The sequence below is a fragment of the Megascapheus bottae genome, chromosome 10, assembly GCF_031878675.1.
Source record: "Megascapheus bottae isolate mThoBot1 chromosome 10, mThoBot2.hap1, whole genome shotgun sequence".
Classification (NCBI taxonomy): Eukaryota; Metazoa; Chordata; class Mammalia; order Rodentia; family Geomyidae; genus Megascapheus; species Megascapheus bottae.
Window position 1 is genome coordinate 36,281,200 of NC_143518.1, and position 24,361 is coordinate 36,305,560.

The following is a 24,361-nucleotide window of genomic DNA, read 5'->3' on the forward strand; positions in this document are numbered from 1 at the left end:
CATAAATCTTAGATCTCAGCTTCTGAGTAGCTAAGATTATAAGTGTGAGCCACTAGTGCCTGGCAAGAATACAAAATTAAGGGAAACAAAATATTACAAAACATTGGGCACCATGTATGTGGTCAGCTAATACATTGTGAGTATCAGTTTTTAGATACCTGCTTTTTGTCATTCTACTGAACATTAAATTACCATCTGGGGTGTTAGACTGTGGATCCATCCAACAGAACAGAACTGAGTAAAAAACTATCATGGGAGAGATAGGGAGGATCTGTTAGCACATAAGCAAATGAATGGAATTAGATATTTTGCATCACACAGGGCCAGAAATTGTAACACACTAGAACCTTTGTGTAAGATCACCAGAAAAAGGTACAGCATTTGGTAAAATACCCACTTAGGTTCCCTCCAGGAGACCAGTTCTGAAGAGTTAGCATTTGTCTTGGACTAACGCAAACTCTTTCCAGGATAAGGGACTTGGTAAGTATATCCCAGGCTGTATTTCAGTCGCTGCCTTAGCCTGAGCTAATAACGCTTCCCTGAGCAGACTGTGTGTCTGTGCGCGGTACAGTCTGGGACTTGAACTCAGGGGCTGGGAACAATGCTTGAGCTGTTTTTGCTCAAGGCTAGCACCCTGCCACTTCAGTCACGAATCTACTTAGGGATTTTTGATAGTTTTATTGGAGATAAGAGTCTCACAGACTATCCTACCCTAGCTAGCTTCAAACTGCAATTCTCAGATCTCAGCCTTCTAAGTGGTGAGAAATACAGATGTGGGCCACCTCTGGAGCCTGGCTGAGTCTGTTACTTCTTGATACAGGCTTAGACATTAAAGACCCATTTAATAGTAGAAATCTAAATCATGCTTGGGCAACCTGAACTCATCTGCACACCAAAAATAGACGGAGTAGCACTTCTTCAGAAAAAAACAAAACCAACACTTTATTATTTGCTTCAGATGATAAAAGTTACAGGTGCAAAATATATAATTTGGAAAATACAAAAGTACATTCAAAACAGGAAAATGTGCCTCTAAAAATCCCATTCCCCAGAATTACAAGCTGGCTTTTATGTAGACTGTTTTAACTACACGTACACACACATTTATATTTTTCTAAACACTTGAACCTTCTCCACAAAACATATCATCAAGGAAATCAACCAGCTTGCTTTTTATTGGCTTATTTTTTTAAGATACAGAGGATCAAACCTCAGCAATCTGCTAGTGTTTCCTACTTAGTTGAAGGCGCTGCCAGGCATCCAGTGGTTCGGAATGGACGACTGATGGGAAGTGTCTTTATTTGAATCAGGGCTGGGAAACTGTATCTTGCCTTTCCGGCTCTTAATCACCTTGAAGAAGAAAGTGCTATAAGTTAGAACAATTGGGATAGAAGTGGTCACACATATCTTCCATTGTCTCCTCCCCACTCTTCTCACTCTCCACTATCTCCTTTAAAGAGTTTCTGCCCTTGGAGTTAATTACTCTTGCCAGTTGTAATCATGACATGAATTCCCTTGCAAATTCCGAGTATTTGTGTTTCTGGGTGCCTAGATAGGTTCCCCTTAAACTTCATCTGTTGCATTCCAATCTTGAATCTTATACACAAATGACAATTAGCATGACAGAGAACAACAACTCGGGGGCTCTGTGTGTTCTAATTTGCTCAGGGACTCCGTGTCCCTTACGTCTGCTATGACATCTGTTGATGATCTGCTGTGGGAGGAAATAGTTTCCTCTTTTATAGATGGTCACCCTGAGGTTCTGTCCCATGAAAACACAGATTTTTATTAGTCAGTTATCTCTTTGCGTCCATAAAAATCAACAATTCTTACTCCTTTTGCTTGGAGTAACAACACCTACTGAAGATTCTTAAATTTCCTTAAAAAATGGAAAGAACAGAACTATACAGTGGGAAAAGCCTGGGTTTCTTTCTACCTGTTGGTCCCTGTGTAATAGGAGCTAAATCCTTTCATGTACAGCATAAAAAGTAACTTGTTCTCTGAGAAGAGCGAGGCTCCCAACCGAGGACCCACCTCCATGTAACTGTGGATGGCAGATCTCAGCTGCCACTGGTCCACACTTAAGGCCAGTTCAAAGCAGATGAGTTTGACTTTATCACCTTCTTCACAGTCAACATGGGTCAGTCTTCCAAACACCACTACTTCCATCTTGCCTGTGTTGTCTTGTATTTCATAATAGACACATTCATTCCTCACTCTTTTCTGAAAAGAAAATTCAAATTCTCACCTCAATAAGAAATAAAGAGCATTGGTGGCAACTGCCATCTCCACAAGGTGAAATGAATCCATAAGGCTTCAAATGGCTGTAAAATGCCTTAAAGCTCTTTTGGTCAGCTGTTCTTATCTTTTGAAATCACTTAATCATTCCTTATTTAAGGTCTTTTGTGCTTGTGTTTTGGAGAAATGTGGATTACTTCCTGAATATTTAGTGCTCCTTCTTTCCTTCTCTTTTTCCTTCCTTCCTTCCTTTCCTCCTTCCTTCTTTTCCTTCCTTCCTTTCTTCTTTCCTTCTTTCCTCCCTTTCTTTATTCCTCCCTCTCCTTTCCCTTTCACTCCCTCTCTCACTTTCTTGCTTTCTCTTTCTCTTCTTCTTTTCCTATTGAAATCCTAGACTGAACTCAGGCCTTATAGTCTCTAGCATGTCCCTTGGGCCATACCTCCAGTCCTTTCTGCTCTCACTTATTTTTTAAAAATATGATCTCACTTTTTGTGGACTGGATTGGGGTCCTATTTATGTTTCTTGCATAGCAGAAATGGCAGGCATATACCACCATACTTAAGTTTTTATTGGTCTGGTGAACTTTTTTGTCCAGGTGGGCATCAAACCATGATTCTTTCCATGTCAGCTTCTGAGGAGCTAGGATTAAGAGCCAGTGTGCCTAGTTCAGAGGTGGGATTTCTTAAGGAGCTTGAACAGACAACCATTTGAATACTGTTTCAAGGTTCCGTTGTATCTGATCAATAGCAGAGGAGAAAGGCCAATTATGGTTCATTGTGAGTCTGAGAATGCCTACTACAACACTTTTATACGTGGATAATATTCTCATTATATGACCTCATCTGTCTTTGCTATTTTCACTCTGTTCCAAACTGCTCAAATGTTAAATCCACATTATCTAGTCCTGCCAAGTCAGATTGTATCTCATTGTATTCATGGATTCTACAGCAGCATATATTGCAGCCATTTGAACAGACCATGCAGGAAACACTTGGGGAGACCTACATATGAGAGAACAGAACAACACTTGGAGCAAGTGCTGAGAAAGAGCTTGTTCAGAGACCGCCTACATGCTGAAACGGGAAGACTCCACTCAAGTCAACCAAAATGTAGTTGGTGAGTTAAGACTTCTAAAATCTGGGGTTGCAGAAGTGATTCTGTAGCATAATGCTTAGACTTACCTTGCACACCAAAAATGTCCCATTCACAAATGTCCCTGGATGTAGCAAGGGAAGAGAGTTGATTTTGCGTGTTGCAGTGGCATTGTGCCTCAGTGTGGCTGGGATGTTCATTATCCTCTCAGGATGCCCAGGGCTCACCCAACTGCTGCTATATATCTCCAGGAAGGCATTGTGGCCAAAATATTCTGATAGGATAACAATCTTGTTCGGGGTGAATGTCGCCTGCAATTTGACATCAAACACCTTCAGGCGGAAGAATTCTCTCTCAGTGGCCACTGTGGCATGGAACATGGTTTTCTCCCCATGGTACACAAACAGCGGGGTGACTTTCAGCACCATCACTTCTTTGGGCTCCCTCTGGTAGCCTTGTACACTGGAAGGTTCCCTAGGTAAAATCGCCATCCTTGGTTTCTGCTCAGAATGAACACAGAGAAAATGCAGACATTAGTAAAATTAACAATGGAGGAGAAAGGGTCCAGCTGTCTAATGAAAACTCTAAGAGGCTCACTATTGACCTAAAGTAGAATTGGGAGGTGGGGGGAAATGTAAAGAACAGCTGGTTCATGCAGAAGCAGAGATTTAGGTAGTAATTTCAGTTAGCACTAATGGTGGATAGAGATATTTTAAAGATGCAAATGATAAAGCCCTTTCAACAAATCAAGGCGTTTGTGCGTGCGTGCGCGCACACACCCACACACCCACACACACACATTAGCAGGGTAACCACAGGAACATAGGAATAACCCTGAAGAACTCTATTATTTAATTATTAACTGTATTATCATTGTTATTGTTGTTATTCATTTGTTGCTGGGCGCTGATGGCTCAAGCCTATAATCTTACCTACTCAGGAGACTGAAATCTGAGGATCAAAATTCGAAGCCAGCCCAGGCAAAAAAGTCCCTGTGAGATTCTTATCTCCAATTACCCACTAAAAAACTGGAAGTGGAGCTGTGGCCCAAAGTGGAAGGGTGCTAGCTTTGAGCAAAAGAGATCAGGGACAGTGCTCAGGTCCTGAGTTCAAGCCCCAAGACCAACAACAGCAACAACAAAAAGTGTTCTTTGGTTTGCATAACAGCAAAGATGAAGTCAATCGTAAGAATCCATGAAATCAACTACAGAGCAGGAGGGTGCTCATGGGATCCAACCTGAAATATCATACAGATCAAGACCTGTGTGCCATGGGGCTTACTTCTGACTTACCACCATAGGGAAGTACTTCGCTGCATGATGAAGTACAGTACCAAAGGAATTCAACAAATACGCAGCATTTGACACCGGAGAGATTCCAGAGAGTTAAAATTTCATTATTGTTATCTATGTACCTGCTTTCCCAAAATTTTCTAAAATGATGTTCTTGATTTAGTTCAAAAAAGGTTGATAAAGAATTGGTGATGGATTCTGTTTGACTATATATTTCTATACTCTGTTTTTACCCTACAATATACCTCATAGTTCAGTGAAAGAAAAACAAAAAGGCAAAACAAAATTTAAGGCAGATGAATGAACGTCATGATAATATTCAAAGTACCTTTGTAAAGCTAGGAAACTAGAAATAGGGCTGAAAAAGATAAGGGCGAATGACCAAAGGGCTGGTACTTATTAAGATGCACTGCACTCTCAATGTGACAAGTTGAGTTGAAACCCTTTTGTATAACTGAAGGTAATTAAACATGAAATAAGCAGATGCTTATTAATACATCTTGATTAAATAAATGAAGCGGAATATAATATGAGTTAAATTTTAAATGTATAGCCAGGAACCAGTGGCTCATGCCTATCATTCTAGCTGCTCAGGAGGCTGAGATCTGAGGATCATGGTTCAAAGCTAGCCTGGGTAGGAAAGTCCATGAGACTCTTTTTTTTTTTTTTTAGAAGTAACGTCTTTTAATAAATATCAGTGAAAATAATTTTTTAACAAATTCCTGGAATACATTGATGACACTGAGACTGTTCAGTCAGATTAAATTGGTTTTCAATATTTTTAAACTTTTTTTATAAATAATTTTTAATGTGATTAATAGAAGGGATACATTATTTTTTTTTATTTTTTATTGTAATTAGTAAAAGGGTTACATGATATTTGCCAGATAGAAGGTGCGTTAATTCACATACATTGATACCCTTTCACATGTCTTGGTACCCATTTCCCTCCCCCCCACACCCCCCACCCGTCTTGGTTTTCCCCCCTTCCCTATCAAATTTCAAATATCCAAATACAAATAAATTCAATATATTAGATAACAAAGTGAGATACTATACCAATATGAGATAACAAGGGACAGCAAAGGAGATGAGAGACAACATAGTACATTAAGGACAACAATCATTCATTATATGGCTTTTGTTTCACTATCCTGGAGGTCCTTTTAATTAGCTTCACATTATATGTCCTTATGTATCAAGATTTTGCTCTAATGCAAATCTCTGCTAGTAGAGCCCAAGGTTTCTACTGATTATGACGAATGAGGGAAACCATTGAGCCTAAGTTCCTTTGAGTCTGGCTTACTTCACTTAATATGATTTTTTCTAAGTCTTTCCATTTCCTAACAAATGGGGCGATGTCATTCTTTCTGACAGCAGCATAGAATTCCATTGTGTACAAATACCACAACTTGTTGATCCACTCATCCACTGAGGGACATCTAGGTTGGTTCCATATCTTTGCTATGGTGAATAGTGCTGCAATGAACATTGTTGTGCTAGTGGGTTTAGTATGTCCTTGTTTCTGGATGGTTGGGTAGATGCCAAGTAGTGGAATTGCTGGGTCATAGGGGAGTTCTATGTTTAGCCTTTTGAGGCACTGCCACACTGCTTTCCATAGTGGTTGGACGAGTTTGCACTCCCACCAACAGTGTAGTAGGGATCCTAGAAGGGATACATTATATTCACCAGATAGAAGGTGCATAACTTCACAAACATTGATAATCTTTCTCATGACATGGTCCCCATGTCCCTCCCATCCTCCTCCCGCTTATCTTGATTTCTCCCCTTCCCTATCCAATTTCAAATAACCAATTAAGCACATTTAAATATATCAGATAACAAGGTGAAAATTGTAACAATATGAGATAACCAAGGGATGGCAAAAGAGATGAGCAATAACATAGTACATTAAGGACCACAGTCACTCATTATATGGCTTTTGTTTCCTTATCCTGGAGGTCCTTACATTTAGTGTCGTACGATTTGGCCTAATGTCCCTAGATTTTGTTCTATTGTAAATCTCTGGTAGGAGAGCCCAAGGTTTCTACTGATTATGACAAATGAGGGAGACTATCGGGCCTATGTTCCTTTGAGTCTGGCTTACTTCACTTAGTATGATTTTTTCTAAGTCTTTCCATTTCCTTACAAATGGGGCAATATCATTCTTTCTGACAGCACCATAGAATTCCACTGTGTATAAATACCACATCTTGCTGATCCACTCATCAACTGAGTGACATCTGGGTTGGTTCCATATCTTTGCTATGGTAAATAGTGCAGCAATGAACATCATTGTGCTAGTGGCTTTAGTATGCCCTTGTTTCTGGACATTTGGGTAAATGCCAAGTAGTGGAATTTCTGGGTCATAGGGGAGCTCTATGTTTAGGTTTTTGAGGAACTGCCATACTGCTTTCCATAGTGGTTGAAAGAGTTTGCACTCCCACCAACAGTGTAGTAGTGATCCCTCTTGGCCACATTCCCTCCAGCATCTATTGTTATTAGTTTTCTTGATCCTGGCCATTCTAACTGGAGTGAGGTGGAATCTTAGAGTTGTTTTGATTTGCATTTTTTTTATGACCAGAGATGTTGAGCATTTCTTCATGTGTCTATAGGCCATTTTTGTTTCTTCTTCAAAGTAGACTCTCTGTAAGTCTTTGGCCCATCTTTTAATGGGATGGTTGTTACTTTGAAGATTAGTTTTGGAGTGATTCAATTTTTGAGCTGTTGATATATTTTAGATATGAGGCCTTTGTCTGTTGTATGATTAGTGAAGATCTTCCCATGAGACTCTTAACTCCAATGAACCACCAGAAAACCAGAAGTGGAAATGTACCTCACAGTGATAGAGTACTAGCTTTGATGAAAAAGCTCAGGACAGTTTCCAGGCCCTGAGTTCAAGCCCCACAACCAACAAAAAAAATTAAATTTATATCAGATTGCTAAACATACAAGGAATAAAGGATGCGTGACTTTATTTAATCAATAAAGTACTATAGCTGGTGGATTGGCTCAAGCCTGTAAATCCTAACTACTCAGAAAACTGAAGATTAAGGTTTGGAGACAACCAGAGCAGTAAATTCTTCATGATTCAATCCCTAATTAACCATCAAAAGGCTAGCCTGGAGGAGTAACTACACTGGTAGAGTACCAGCCATGAATGAGCAAGTGAGCAAGAGCATGAGGTGCTGAGTTAAGTCCTGGAAAAGCAAAGATTATATAAAGTCGAAGGATTCATGAGAAGCACTTCCAAGCTTTTCACCAATCCCTGTTATTATTGTGGGAATAAGAGATGGTTACTATGGCTAAAAAACTTCTAGATGGTCTCATCGAAGGTGCTTGACAAGTGCTCTGATTACTGCTGTAACAGAGAAGGTCTTTCAAACCCACAACTTCTTAAACAGCCTTTTGTGGATTGGTTAACACAGGATCACTCTAGGTTCTTGAGTGAATTCACAATGGCTTGTATCCCACCTAAAGTATTATGTTTAATTTCCTGTACAGCATTGCCAAGTCATCTGAGGAATACTCTAAAATTATGTACCCTACATGGCTTCGTTACACTCACAAAATTCCATTAAATACTCTTCACATTTGGCTAGCTTGTTTACCACTTTAGGCAGTCAGTACGCTAACTTTGCCCAGTGGTGATGGAGAGCTAGGTAAGAGAATAGCCAGAAATCACAACACCTGGAGCAGAGTCTCGATAGAAAACCATCTGACCACCCCAACCACCTTGTCTATGAAAGCAAAGCCCACACACAGCATTGACTGCTCGAAATGGTTAAAATGAATCCCAAACATTTTAGCATCTGCACACTCTCCCAAACTATATCCAAACTATATGAACAAAAGGTTCATGTTTTAAAGCTCACTAAGGATGAACTTAAATCCTGGCCCTAATATCAATTACCTCCGTGTGCGTGCGTGCGTGCGTGTGTGCGTGCGTGTATGTGTGTCGTTCTATGAGCTTCAACTTTCTCATATGTGGAATGAGACAATAGCATTGCCATATGGCATTATAAAAAATGAGATCATGTATATAAATAGCATGTTTCTGAATTTTGAACTAAGTAAGTGATCAATTAGCAAGCATCTTCTTAAATTTTTTTAGGGTATGTCTGTTTTGATGAACAGATGAATCATGATTTGTAATGGTACCTTGATGGAAATCTCACATAGGAAGCACATAAAATAAACCCTCCTCTATTTAGGTCTTCCATGTATAATAATGTAATTTCACTGAGAATACAATTTGACCTGTTATCTTTTAGAAATAAACCTAAAATACTAAACTTATTGCTGTAGCAGGAGTTGGACCCTGAAATTGTAATCTTTGCATGGGTATTTTTAAATTGTCAGAAATTTGTTTCTGTTTCCAGTAAATCCTCTACCACCACACCCTGTTCATGATTCATGCTATTCTGTTTTGATACGGGCGCCCGCATGTGCACACACACACACACACACACACACACACACACACACACACAGAAACCAAAAGGAACAGTTTGTTTCAGGTTTTGAATCAACCCAAATCATACACACAAAAAGAAAGCACAGAAAGAACTTATAATATCAAGAAAAATGCTTGAGGGAAGCTTTTATAAATAATAGCAAAACTGTTCTGTTTACTCAGTGAGTTATAGAGAAGATTATCACACACCCTTTGTGAAGAGAGTGGAACTTAAACAGAGATGACTACATGATACATTTCAATGCATGAGGCTGAGAAGGCTTGTATGTCTTCATGGGGTCCTGTAATCCAATGAGATTTCAGGGCAGCAGAGTGATTTCTCTGGGAGTAGAAATCATCATGCTGCTTAGTTATGTAGGCCAGATCTTAGAAAGTCACATAAGCATGGACAAAGTATAAGTACATGGCTGTCACTTGTAGTAGCTATGATTCAGGAGCCTGAGGCAACAATGTCTAGACAAGTTCTCTATCCATTGCTAGTATTCTCTACAATAACTAGAAGGAGAGGCAACTAGCTTTACTCCCAAGTAACCAAATAAGAAATCTGAAAAGAAATATAAGAATCATTTTACAAGGTTAGCAAACCTATGTGTATAGACTCTGTCCTTAACAGACAGACAACTTGAAGTTTTAATCAGAATCACATTGTAGAACAGTGAATTTACTGTTCTATCCTCCTAACTGCTTTGGGATGGTCATTCCTGACAATTACTACATTGCCTTCAGAAAGCACAGAGGGCCCCTGCCAGGGTCACAGAGAAGGTAAGCTGATTCTAAGCTGATACAGCACAAGTGTGAACTCACTTCTCTATGCATTCTTCTCCTGTCTTCCCCTGGAACAGGGGATCGGTAATTTGAGTTTGTTGTCTAAAAAGGACATAAGTTAATTCCAGTTGAGATATAAAGTGTTAAAGGACTTGAAAAGACTAACAATGGGAAGATATGATACTCAAGAAGAACCTGCCCAGTCCCGATATGGAAGAATTTGATACCAAACAAAGGAAAAGCAATTAAAAAATGTATACAGCAAGAAGTATCAAAAAAATGACTACATACTACCCCACACATCTAGAAAAGCCTTAGGGAACATAGCAATGGAAACAAATCCAAACCACAACACTATTCACAAATATTACACACACATGTATATATATATCCACACATATATATGTATCCACACATACATATATATGTATATATATGTAGCACCTACACATATATAACATCCCTATATACTACATATAATTTATATATAATAATATATATAATTTATATATAATAACACTTAATTATATATATATCTATGTTACACACATCTCATTTTTGATTAGGAGACATCAAGTTGTATAATCAAACACTCCAATTTTAGAGTTTAGTAATGCTGACTTCATTCTCTGAATCTTAACATTCACTATTATGTATGATCTTGAACAGAATGTGAGTCAATGAAAGTCAGTTTCCTCATACATGAAACAGAATGAATGTGATACTTGTAAAGGATAAATGAGACTTTGTAGTTGAAGAACCAGGCTTCAGAGTTTACCACAGAATTGCTCAGTACAGAAATGCCCATTTGGGCATTGTTATTTTGGGTTTTCTCTGGAGATCTATGTACCTCTTCTGCTCCACAGATGGTCACTGCTTTACAGTGACTCTTCGGTCATCATAAAGGCACTGAGTGCATCTAGGAATCCTCAGATACAGGAAGGATGAGCAATATTTTTGCTAAAGAAGTCTTCTTTTCTGTAACATGTACTTCTTTAATCTCACTGGCAAAGACATCACGTGCATCTTTCAAAATCAGTGCTATCCTAGGAATTGATACTCATGGTGTGAACATATTTTTCCACCTCTACTTTTTCATTAAGTGGTATAGAATAACTATGTTAGTTCTCATTAAACTCAACATTTTCTTTTCTTTTTTCTTTTTTTATTTTTGCCAGTCCTGGGGCTTGAACTCAGGGACTGGGCACTATCCTTCAGCTTTCTCAAGGCTAGTGCTTTACTACAGTACCACTTCCGGCTTTTTCTGTGTATGTGGTTCCAAGGAATAGAACCCAGAGCTTTGTGCATGCGAGGCAGGAAATCTGCAAGTAGGCCACACTCAACATTTTCTACTCAGGAATAAAGATACACACACAATTTATTTGTGTGTAACATTGTGTAGTATAATGTAATGTAATATGTAATGCAATGATATACTGGAATGAAATGGAATGGATAGATGTGATATAGTTGTAAGTGCTAATGAGAACACATACAGGGACCCAAGGAAGAAAACAGTAGGAACGTCTGATGCATTTCACATCAGGATATAGATAAGAACTATACTTGGAGGCTGAGAATATTTAAATCTATGGGGAAATGATTACAAACAAAGAACACACGCCACCTGGGAAGACAGCATAGAATATAAGATGAGCCCTATAGGAAGGTTTGGAACAAAGTGGAAGGAGAAGGAATGAGAGGGCTGAATACATGCTATTCATCTTCTATGTCTGGTCACCTTCCTGTTCTTTTTCATACAGTGGCCCTCTTGGAGTCAGAGTTATTTCAGTAGCACATACCCTGCACATGGCAAAGGAATTAAAACCCAGTAGGGTCTCAAAACACATACCTGGCAAATGAATTATTCCAGTGAATATTTAAATGAGTGGGTATTACATGAGCGTTTCTTTCAAGGTTAGGAGCATTGTAATTATGTGAATAAGGAGAAGGAAAGGATGGGAATGGAGAGTTAATACCTTGGCTGTGGAACTGCTGGCAATGGAGGGAGGAGTGTTAGGAGGAGCCCGAGGCTGAGCCTGAGCCTGTGTCTGATCTGTGCTGGTGGCTGAAGTTTTTTGAAGCCAGATCTTCCTCATTGATAGCAAGTTTCTTTCCCAGTCATCCATTTTGGTGCTTATGTTTTCCTTTGCCTGAAGAAAAATAGATTCTTAAAATTATTCCATTAAAACTATTCTAGGATCTGTACTAAATATTATAATATTATGAGTACATATACTCCAACTCTTTCTCTCTCCACTCACTATTTTGGAGATAATGATTTTCAAAGTCACACAGAGCACCACAACGTTTTCTTTATTTCTCTTCATGCAGGAGCATGAATTTCCAGCTCTCTCCAGAATGACAGCACAGGTTCAGATGCTTTCCCCACCCCGACCTCTCTGTGATTCATGCCAGTGGATGCTGTTTGCTTTCCCTGAAAGTAGCAGCAATGCATCAAAGATAACAGCAATCTAACATCTTGGTTTGATCCCAGGTAGCAAAAGAAATCACAGAAAAAGGACTGCTGCTGAGAGATGGTAAATTGTAGAGGAGCAAGGATTTTTGTTTTTGTTTTTGTTTTTGTTCCCATGGTAAACAATACAATGTCTGGGGAACTTTCTGGGCAGAAATCTTATGAAAATGCCTGCATGGTACGTTTAAGTGTATGAGTCCAAAGAAGAAGAAGAGTCATCTTTGTATTCTGTGACTCATTGTGTTTCTGGAAAGCAGAGTAATTTACATGCTAGCATAAATGGCTTAATGTATTCAATCACATGGGTCCAGAGAAGGGACCACTTCCAAGCCTGGATCCCCTCCAAAAAACTATAGAAGGGGCTGTAAAATGTTCCTATGCATCACTGAAGTAACGAAGTGACAGTGGGCTTCAGTCTACATTCAATGACCCTGTTAAGGCTCCAGTGAGGGCAAGCAGAGCCAAGATGCAAAATGAAACATGTGGCTAGCTCAGTACCATCAATAAAGACTTCTTAAGGAATTAGGAGTTATTGGAGCTAGTAGCAACAACTATGTACCTAACTTAACAAACAGACATGTCTGAAGAAGAAAGTCTGTCTTCACAAGGGAAGGTGTTGGAGGCTGCAGGCTCCGTTAATTGAACTATATAAGAATATTAATAGAAATTCTGCCTTTGCTGAGTGCTCCAGTTGACAATCTAGTGAAGTCACAGCCAAAGTAAGCATTGCAGCTCAGAGTACTGAAAACTACAAGGGTCATTTCTGGACTGAGGAAAGGGCAAATTGGAACAGGATGATGTCTACAGGATGTACTCACTTTTCTTCTATTTTCATTCCCTTGCTCAGGATACCTATATCTGATCTCTCTGTCTACTCTGAAAGAAAGACCTACACATATAGGAATGTAAACATAAGGTGATGTAATGTCACATAATGTAATGGATCCAAATAATACATCTGTAAGTTGCAAACAGGGGAACATACAAGGACCCAAGGAAGAAAACAGTGAGAATATCTGATTTCGAAATGGGATATAGATAAGAATTGCACCTGGAGGTTGAAAGTTTTTGAATCCATGGGGAAATGATTCTAAATGAATTACACACACCATAGTCTCTGACCTGGGAAAACAGCATGGAATGTAAGAAGAGCCCTATAGGAAGGCTTGGAACAAAGTGGAAGGAGGAGAAGGAATGAGAGGGCTGAATACATGCTTTTCATCTTCTATGTCTGGTCACCTTCCTGTTCTTTTTCATACAGTGGCCCTCTTGGAGTCAGAGTTATTTCAGTAGCACGTACCCTGCACATGGCAAAGGAATTAAAACCCAGTAGGGTCTCAAAACACATACCTGGCAAATGAATTATTCCAGTGAATATTTAAATGAGTGGGTATTAAATGAGGAGAAGGAAAGGTTGGGAACTGGAGAGTTAATACCTTGGCTGTGGAACTGCTGGCAATGGCAGGAGGAGGGTCTCCTTCCTCATACTTCCTTTTGGCAGTTGTTTTTTCCTTTTTTTTAAAGAAAAAGAGAAACAGATATTTCCCTTTATTACTGGATAATAATTTTCAAAATCACTGTTCCTCCTTTATTGCTTTTCACGTAGTATCATTCCTTCCAATTTTTTCAGGATTGGCAGTGCCTGTTCAGATACTTTTACCCCTTTTCAGGATTGCAAATCTCACTTTGTAAATACTAAAAGCTAAATTGAAAATTTCATGGTTTGGAGTAAAATTGTGCTTCAACGTTTGCTGTTCATTGCATTAAGGCACCATGGACAAGCACAACTTTAGGGTTAATTATTTATTTACTTTTGGTAAACAAAACTCCCATCCTATAAGAAAAGCAAATCTCAGAAAAAACTCCACTTCTGTTGAAAATGTACAAATCAGTTCCTGAAAAATGTTCTCCAAAAACAAATCTCAAGCAAGCAAAGAACAACAAAAAAAGCTGATGGCTCATGCTTGTAATCCTAGTTAATCAGGAGGCTGAGATCTGAGGATATTAATTAAATGCCAGCCAGGGCAGGAAAATCCATGAGACTCTTAACTTCAATTAACCACCCTATTAAATCAGAAGTAGAATGGCTAAAAATGGTACTAGCCTTGAGAAAGAAAGCTCAAAGACAGCGTCTAGACCTTAAATTCTAGTCCTATAATCAACAAAAAGCAAAAACAAAACAAAAAGAAAGGGAGTGGGACTTGGCATGATGGTACTTGCTTATGGATTTGGCTACTCATTTTGGAATTGAAGATAGGAACGTCATGGTTTAAAGCTAACCTGGATAAAGTTAACAAGAAACTATCACAAAATTAAAAAAAATAATTAAACCACCACGTGGGTATTTTATTCATATCCATAATCCAAGCTACTTTGAGGACAGAAGTAGAAAGGTGCTGGTGGCTCATAACTTTAATCCTAGCTACTCAGGAGGCTGAGATCTAAGGACGGAGGGTGGAAGCCACCCTGGGCAGGGAAGTCTGGGAAACCCTTATCTCCAAAAGACCACTCAGAAAAATCTTGAAGTGGTTATAGTGCGAGGTTGAGCAACAGAAGCTCAGGAACAGTGTCCAGGCCCAGAGCTGAAGCCTCAGAACTGGCAAAAAAAAAAAAACAAAAAACCAACCAAAAAACCCTATAAGATTATGGTTTGAGGCCAGCCTGGGAACAAACAAACAAACAAACAAACCATAAAGCCTTATCACAAACAAAAACAAAAAGGCTAGAAGCATGGCTTGTAGAATAGGAGATCCTGAGTTCAATCCTCACTACCACAAAATAAAACATGTAGCTGACTATTAGGAGACAGTATGGGAGGAAGTAAGGATTATTAGAAATAACAATAGTAACAACAACAGAAAAGAAGAGCAAATATTGATATTCCCTTCCTGTAACAACTGTCTCCCACTGTTGTGCCAAGGTGGAGATGTGCTTGTAGCCTGGCGAATGTGCACCTTGGGTTTTGAGTTAGAAGTGACATTAGACAATAGCAAATTAGCTTCTTACCTTCAGCGATGGTGGTTGTGGACTAGCTTTCCCTTGCTCAACTACCCCAGACACAGATGGCACAGCTGCGGGTTGCTGGTAATCATATCAGGGCAGGAAGAAAAAAGTCAAAACAAAAATAGTATTAGGATCAAAACTGATGAGCAGAGTTGTGAATTCACTATTCTACCTTTGAATTATCTCCCCCTGAGAAAGCGCACATATTTTCTGAACTTATTGCCTGGGAGAGAAGAAAGACATCCATAAACGCTATGGCAGAATTGTAAAATGTCCTTATCTGCTTTTACTGGGGAGGGCACTCCAACGAGGAACTGTTTGAGGACAGACTTGAGATTGTCACCTGAATGTTTAGTGCATTTTGGCTAGAGAAGTGGTGGTTATAAAGAATAATGAAATAATGTTCAAAACACCCAACACTGATGGATCCTAAAATACAGAATATAAACTCACAGGTTTGGTGAGTATGCAAAAGCAAAAGGGATGAGAACTAATTGGCGTATGGGGAATGCATACACTCTTTGTTTTATGTCTGCTTACCTGGCCATGCCCTTATCCCTCCTCTGAAAGTAGCCCTAGAAATTAGATTATAAATTATTTCTTATGCGCACTCTGTAAAGAATAAAATAAGCAAGAAGACTGAGGTCTTACTAGATGCATTTGATGAGCAATTTAATTATGTATTGTAGAAGATTAGGGAGAGATGCTTTCAAGGGTCAGACAGTGCTTGAAATATTTTGTGAGAGGGGGTCAAGTACTTGGACCGGAAAAAAAGGCACCTTGGTTGAGAAGCTGCTGGATGATGGTGGTGGCGGAGGCACAAAAGTCTGGGAAGAGCCTTGGGTTTGATGTGTGCCAGTCCTTGAAGGTTCCGGATGCTTACTCTGCTCCTGACTTCTTTCAGAGTCTTCAGCTTTTATAACTTTGGCTTTGCCTTTCTAAAAGAAAAGTATTACTTCATTTCTTTTCTACTGCTGTGGATTGAATGCAGAGTCCTGTGTGTGTAAGAAGGTGTGAAAGTGTTTCACTACTCCACTCCACCCCAGCCCTTAGGAATAGCTTCTTTTTTTCATATATTTTTATTGTAATTCATAGAAGGGTTACATTATATTCACCAGATAGAAGGTGCATTACTTCACACACATTGATACCCTTTCTCATGTCTTGGTCCCCATTTCCCTCTCCCAGGCATAGCTTCTTTTTAAATCGTAGATGCAATATGGTATTTTCAATACTGAGGAGGAAAATCTGCATTTTTATTGAGAGATTTTAGTTACACTTATGTCCTTAGAAGCTCCAGGAGTTACTGTCCATTCTCTGAAAAATAAATGGCCTAAAGACAAGAAGTAGACACATAAGATTTGCCTTGTAAAAAGAGTAGACAGGTTATGCATGGCATTCTTTTACTCAGTTCTGCGGTGATGGAAAAGCAGAAAATGAGAATTTAGAAAATCCAAGTTTGGATTTTTTTTTTCCAAGTTTGGATTTTGACTTTTTTTTTTTGCCTGTCCTGGGCTTGAGCTCAGGGCCTGGGCACTGTCCTTGGACTTTCTCAAGGCTAGAGCTCTACCACTTGAGCCACAGCACCACTTTTGGCCTTTTTCTATGTATATGGTACTGAGGAATCGTACCAGGGTCTTTGCGCATGCGAGGCAAGCACTCTACCACTAGGCCAAACTCCCAGCCCCGGATTTTGACTTTTAATATTCTTTGAGAGGCCATTTTCCTAAGCTGATTTTTATTTAGTACATGTCTAAAGAATGGGCACTGGTAAGGAAGCATATTACGTACTATAAATTTCACAGGAGTCCTGAAACAAAATAGCTACAAATTTGCTCATTCTGAATCTCCATCTCACCACATCGCTGAACTGGACAAAAAACCAAGTAGTACATGAAAATAACAAGGATTAGTGAGCACAGTGGGAGCTTTCCCAATAGGAGAGTAGTCTCATTACCTTTGGTTTCAAATCTTTATTTTTGGCAGGTGTAGACTGGGCCCTGTTGGGTTCATCCTGCTTATTTCGCCCTGGAGCTACTTCTTTCCCTTTTGACTTTCTTTGAACTATTATAGGGAAGAAAATGCAAAAAGAAATCCAGATGTGTCAGTCCAAGAGAGCTGAAGCCGTTTCAGGATTATTTCTTCTCAGTTTGTGCATCTCTAGTTAGCAGTGACAAGCCAGGCCCAGGTAGAGCCAAGTGGTTCCCTTGCTCTGCCCATGTGCACTGGGTACAGACAGCCCATCCTGGGGACTTCATGTAGCTCAGTCAAACCTCATCGTAGCCGTCCTGGTTTATAGTAACCTTTTAAGAATCTAAAGAGCTGATGTGCCTGTAAGCCTAGCTCCTCAGGAAGCTGAAATCTGAGAATCATGGCTTGGAAGGCAACCTGGACACAGAAATCCAAGAGATTCTTATCTCCAATTAACCAGCAAAAAGCCAGAAGCAGTGCCTTGACTCGATGCCCAGGCACTTAGTTCAAGTTTTTCAGTATCAAACAACAACAAAGGTCACTAAAATTCACATGATACTCACAAAAAGTTATTTTCAGCAGAAGGTAAGGAAACTCCAAATCAGAGAGGTCAGAGAGAGAAATGATCACCCATCTTACGATATGATGAAGTGATAACATTGGACTTTAATTTCTTGCTTTTCTGGGTGGTGGGAAGATTGAGACAAAATCTAACTCAGGCTGAACTCAGAGTCCTCATGTCTCTGTCTCTCTAGTGCTGGAATTATTACAGGTATTTACTAACACATCTAGACTTTACATATACTTTTGCAATCCAGTGATCTTAAATTTTTTAAAGACGGTAATCCTTCACATCACTTACAGGTGTTTTTTAAAATTTAAATGCTGTCTCATTTATGGCTATAGAAGAAATTAATAATAGAATCTAAATCCTCAGGGAGCAGTAATAGTCATTGCTTTAAATATTTTAAAAATGTTCTTTTTTCTACGTTTACATTGCCATTTTCTAATCTTGCCAATGTATTACAACTTCTTGTTTTCACAACAACTTTTTTTTTCTTTACTACAACCCCTAAAAGACACTCCCCCAACCATACCCTGGAAGTCTGCAGGAAGGGTGCTAAGCTGTTAATTTAGTGGTGCCTTCATGGTTGTCATTACACTGGGAAAGGGACATAGCAGCTGTGACAAAGCAGGTGTTGGTCAAAAGTGAGAGACCTTAGTTTAGTTGGGAGATCCTTACCTTTTGACTTTTCTTTTTTAAGCATTTCAGCGAGATCTTCAAGTCCTGACATATCTTTGAACAATTCTATCAGTCTGCTCACTCCAGAATCACTTGGGAATTTTTCTTCCATCAAGTCTGCCATCCTAATTCTATCACAATCTTCCTGTGTTTTTTTATTTAGTTTTAAATCCTTGGCCAGTAAAGACTTAACCATCTTAAATTGATAATCACTGATACTCTCTAGTCCTTTCAGAAGAACAATTTTTTTGTATGTATTCACCATATCTCCAGTAATGGGCTGAACCTACAAAAGAAAACCAGCATGTGGAATTACATACGTATAGATTTCAAAAACAGCATATGCCTATGTGAGTGAGTTCCCCACGTTAAGACTGCTCTCAGGTGTAGTTATGAGAAAGAGGGACTTAACCAGGAAATGGGTGAGGACTGCTATGTTGAGCACATCTAAGATAGCCTTACCTATGAATGATGGTAGATCAGCTGGGTCGGTGGTGGGGGTGGTGGGAGAAGGTCTAGAGACAGGTAATTGTTGCTGTACAGGGCTGAAATCCTGGTACCTCTTTCCATCCCTATTGCTGCTGGAGCCTAGTTCTAGATATTTGCCCAAGGTTCTTGATGCAGCTCACATCTCTCAGGACTGAAGTGGCCTATGTGTAAATCAACTCATCATCTCAGACAAACTGATTCTCAACAACAGAATTGCCTGCAGCAAGACAATGGAATCATTTTTTTGTGTGTAATATGCGTCCAAAAATTCCATCACTATTGGAAAACTAAAGTTTTGGCAATAGAAAGTTTTGATTTGTTTTGTGACTATGTGACATAACTAATTTCTAAAATATAACCAGATGTAAGGGGTCAGGTGGCTATGTAAAATCTCTATTCATTCTGCTTTCATGTGAGCACGTTTTCATTGTGGAAGTAATATTGCTTTTGATTTTGGAGTAATACTCTAGATCATGGTGGAGTTTCTAGAAATAAAGTGTTTGCAATGTACACACTGAATAGCTTTTGGTGGCCACTAAATCCTGAGTTTCAAAGCATTTAAACTCAGGGGTTCAAAGATGTGCTCTCACCCTTCTTTGACTGAAAAGATGATTATGAACTTAGTATTTTACCTTAAGCAATGGCATTGAAACAGGAAATCTCAAAATAGTATTCTCTAATTTAAGAGGCCTCAGTAACTTAGAAAGACAAAGACCTATGTGCAAGCATTTATCAGAAATAATTTTCCATAAGAAAATGGTAAGTAAAGTTGAGAAATACCAAAAGGAAGTAGAGAAAGGAAACAAAGTTGATCCACTGGACCTATGTGCTGAAATAAGAGAAAATAAAGCCTTTGTTAAGAACAAGAAAAACAGGAAATCTATTAACATTGTAGAAACAGAGAGAAAACAAAAATAATAAGCTCACCAATTTGTTTAAAAGTGTAGAATAAGAGGGCCAGGAGTTTGGCCTAGTGGTAGAGTGCTTGCCTAGTATGCACAAAGATTTGGGTTCAATTCATTGGTACCACATACATAGAAAAAAGTAGGAAGTGATGCTGTGGCTCAAGTGGTAGAGCTCTAGCCTTGAGAAAGCCCAAGGACAGTGCTGAAAAGCTCCAAGACTGGCAAAAAAAAAGCATAGAATAAGGATAGAATTTAAAGAAGAAAGAAAAGAGTCGGCTGTGGCAACTCAAGTGTGTAATCCTAGCTACTCAGGAGGCTGAGATTTGAGGATCATGGTTAGAAGCCATCCCTGGCAAATCCGTGAGATTCTCATCTTCAATTGACCACCAGAAAACTAGAAGTGACACTGTGGCTCAAAGTGGTAGAGTGCTGGCCTAGAACAGAAGAGCTCAGGGACAGTGCCTAGGCCCAGAGTTCAAGCCCCACAAACGAACTCCCCTCACCTCCAAAAAAAATGAAGAAAGAAAAGGAGGAGACTGGTGTTGTGCCATAAATGGTAGATGGAAGAAATAAAACAAAATACGATAAATGTCAACAAATGCATAAAGGGCATCCCCTGTTGAGTGACAGCTTCTGTTAAATTTCATACATCTTAAATTTGGCTTAAGATATGTACCTACATGTCAATAAAACACCACTTGAAGATGGAAAAGTTAAAATACATGGTTTCAAAGAAAAGAGACTAAAGAAAAGCCACTTTATCTGTATTGGTGTAGCTTTAAATAGATCTAAAAATAATAGTTATCAGATGCTCTTGTGTGTGTGTGTGTATGTGTGTGAAAGTACATACTATTATGTAAATTTGAAGGAACTATTAGCCAAAAAAGTACTGCCTTATGTTAGATAAGTCAGCATCTTTCTCAGTTACTAAATGAGCAAGATTAAAAAAAAAAATCTGTAGGTAAAACCTGGGTGTGGTGACTTACACCTTTAATCTCGATGCAGAGGAGAAGGGCTTGAAACCGGTCCAATCAAGAAACTCTGTGAAACCCTTATTCCCAGTTACCAGCCAGACATGGAGCTGAGATTCCAGTAGTAGAGTGTTAACCTAAAGCAAAAATCTCAGGGCCAGCACCCAGGCTCTGAGTTCAAGCTCTAGGACTAGCAAACACACACATAAGTTTTATAGAAATGTAAAAATTTGAGCAACATGATGGATAAGCATAGCAAGGTTTATCTAATATAAATACAGCTAACATTACCATTTTAAATCCTACATTCTATTTATGGGCACATGGAATAATATACCAGATTATATGGAAAGCCTTTACGGTAGTCTCAGTGTAGGCTATAGAAATTCCATTCCAATTCTCTGTTGTGCCTTTCCTTTCCACCTTACCATCCAAAATCAACAACAGCAGCAGCAGCAGCAGGAACAGCAAAACCCCTTACTAGCTTTCAGGATAGTAAGCATGATCCCCAAGTGATATATTTATCTACCGTCTAACCTAGTGTGGAGCTAATGAAAAATTTAAATGTACTTAGGAACAACTGTATTTATGAATACAGTTTTTTGTGAATTCAATTTTACAAAACCTGAATAATACTACAATATACAGGCCCGTGTCTACATGCACTTTTAATTTAGTAATATATTTCATGATTTTTTTTCACATTATTGCCTTTTCTTTTCCTGAGGCCCTGCCCTCCAGTCATCTAATTTCCTGTGCTCTCTTCAGCTGAGACAACTGAAGTCTTTCTATAAATATCCACTTGGGCCAATCCACAGCCAGAACATTTATCTGCATTTCCCTTTGCTCAGGCCTCAGTGGTGGAGAAATACCAACATATGTTTGTTATCTTCCTCCATGAAGCACCGGAGTCAGGCTACTGCTGTTTTCCTATCTCTGAATGCAACCCATACCAGGCCTGCGCCTCTTGCCTCCCACTCAGAAGAACCAATGCTGGTTTTCCCCAGGAGGGTCTTGAAGATTTCCCCAAAAACCATCACTACTGAAAACACGGGCAACACTCACCTCCCTGGAGATTTCTTCAGCAATGCCAAGATGTGCAACTAAGACGGGTTGGTTAAGGGAAGAGTAGAAATTCAGCCAAGCTCTTAGAATTTGAACCACAGGAGTGTTACAATCTCCTGGAAGGTGAAGAAAATGTGGTATACCTGAAGATAGCTTGAAACCAAAAACGAAAGGGCAGTGATTTGAATCACTTAATAATCTGAGCAGGGCCGGTTATCTCTGTGTTCTGTGAGCCTGGAAAGGCGGGTGTTGAAACACTAGACTCCTCCCAGCAAGGCCCATAGCTTTCGATTTCTTCATAAGACACTGAACAGTTTCCTTCTTGTAACTTCCTGATGACAAAGAAAAGGAAAGAATCTGTGTTTCACTTAGTTTTTTGTTGTTGTTGTTGTTCTCTTATCAATCACCACAGATAAAAGAACATTAGAGCTTTCATGTCCAACAAAGAGCATGTGGGTAATTCAAAAAAACTACATCCCTTTGAATGAAGCTGTTTTATCTAGAGAGAGACAGGTCACTTTAGTCTCTTCTCCCTTTTCCTCATAGAGAGATGCAGCCTTGCTGGCGGGCTGGTGCCATCAGTCCTCTAGTGCATGTCCCAGAATGGGGATGTGAGCCACAAAACCACCATTGGTGATGTCTTGAAGTATCCACACAATTGCTAATAGCTCACAAACGTGGAACTTGCTGGAGCATAATGCCATACAAAGCTATGACTCCATCGTCAAAGAGACAGAAAAGAAATCTGCCACAGCTAGGCTATTCTACCTCAGTCATTAAAGCCATAATTTCTCAGGCTTCCTGCATTCTTTGTGCACAAACCCAGCAGGAAGCTGGCTCACATCCAGATAACACTGAAGCCAAGAGAATTGTGGAACACCACTGGACTTGTAGAAAGGTCAGGTACTTGAAATAATGGATGAATCAGTCCATCAACTACTATGCAACCAATACGATGACATTTTGGAAAAAGGACCCTCAAATGGCAGCAAAGACAGACAGGTAATCTGAAGTGATACACAAGGAGGAGGAAATGTGGTCATATTGTTGTGCTTTCAAGTTTTAACTTAGAATACCCTAACACCAGGTGGGGAAAGGGGAGGAGGGTTAGTGTAACAAGCCCATCCGAGCACAATTTGGTCCCTCCTTTATCTTTCTATTCCTTCTCCCTTCCTCTTTTCTGCACCTTCTGGGTAAACAAGAACCCGAGTTTCCTATCCTGATTATATTTGGCATCATAGTTTGGGCTGTGAAAAGCCTTTCTTCCATCTTCAATCCTGCAGCAACCTGCCATTCGTCTCAGACAGACAGCCTGTGTTCAGGGAAAAGATCCTTGCCTTCCCTAAACTTCCAACATTTTAAGTTGCCCAGAACACAAATCCTTTTCATATCATCAAATGTCTCCTTCATATCTGGATTTTGTTGAAGTGCCAAAATTCCCCCCCTAAGAATGGTAGTTTTGACTTTCTCTGTGAATGATTTACAATGGTTAACAAAGTAGCATTTTACTTAAGAACTCTCCCAAATGCAACACTTTCAAGATCTTAAGATCAACCCCACCCCACCCCCTTTCTTGGTAGCTGGCTAGAACATGTAGTTTCCAGAGATGGACACAAGGTGGCAGTAACTACATGTAGTGTATCAGAGATGCCATCAAGGCTATAAATTACCCCCGAGATTGCATTCTAGTTCTAAAATTCCATTATAGGTCTTCTACATCCCCCCATTGCATATAGTAAATGCATTTGTGTCTCATGATAGCCATAACTGCTGTAGTATGGCACCTGTGTGTGTGTGTGTGGGTGGGTGCGTGTGTGTTTCGTCTTGAACTCCCTAGTGAGAGTTCTTTCCTCAAAATGGGTGTACATATGCACACAGTGCAGTACTGTATTTTATATATGAGTTATCTCATGACCTTACCTCATGGAAGGTGGAAGAGTACAGTCTATAAGCAGGTCTATAATGCAAAGAGAACCCTTCAGTTTGGAAAAAGAAGCCAAGAGATCAAAGTCAAGACCAAGTCAACAAAAGTCATGCAAAGCTATAATACAGACTTAAAAAGGATAAATTAAATAGTAAAAAAAATAGCATATTATTTCTGAGGAAAATTGGAGATTTGTAGGTACACGTGTTGCTATCCTGTCTTCCTTCTGCCTGGATTTCCTTTTAATGCTCCTATTTTTTTTCTGTTGTATTTTTTATGTTTCTGTTGGTAGACAATCTTGATCGCAATTTAAAATATCCCTTTTTGAATTAAATAACCATGTTTGACTTCATCTGTAAATTCTTATTCTTACCTTTGTCTTGTTATTCATTCTTTTCTTGGTGTATTGAATGTATTGAGTGCTATTCAATCGGCCAATTCCACAAATA

The 24,361-nt window shown here is 39.3% G+C and overlaps 1 protein-coding gene across 1 annotated transcript; it reads right to left on the reverse strand.

Annotated features, from left to right (window-relative positions):
* Window positions 1-914: 914 nt before the first annotated feature.
* On the reverse strand, window positions 915-18,841 carry Ifi16 (interferon gamma inducible protein 16). Its single transcript, XM_090340685.1, has 9 exons — window positions 18,559-18,841; window positions 17,302-17,408; window positions 16,124-16,282; window positions 15,348-15,422; window positions 13,778-13,852; window positions 11,845-12,018; window positions 3,421-3,831; window positions 2,035-2,223; window positions 915-1,350 (listed from the first exon to the last, which is right to left on the reverse strand). The coding sequence occupies exons 1-9, from the start codon at window positions 18,821-18,823 to the stop codon at window positions 1,237-1,239; spliced, it is 1,569 nt and encodes a 522-aa protein (XP_090196811.1). The 5' UTR covers window positions 18,824-18,841; the 3' UTR covers window positions 915-1,236.
* Window positions 18,842-24,361: the final 5,520 nt, after the last annotated feature.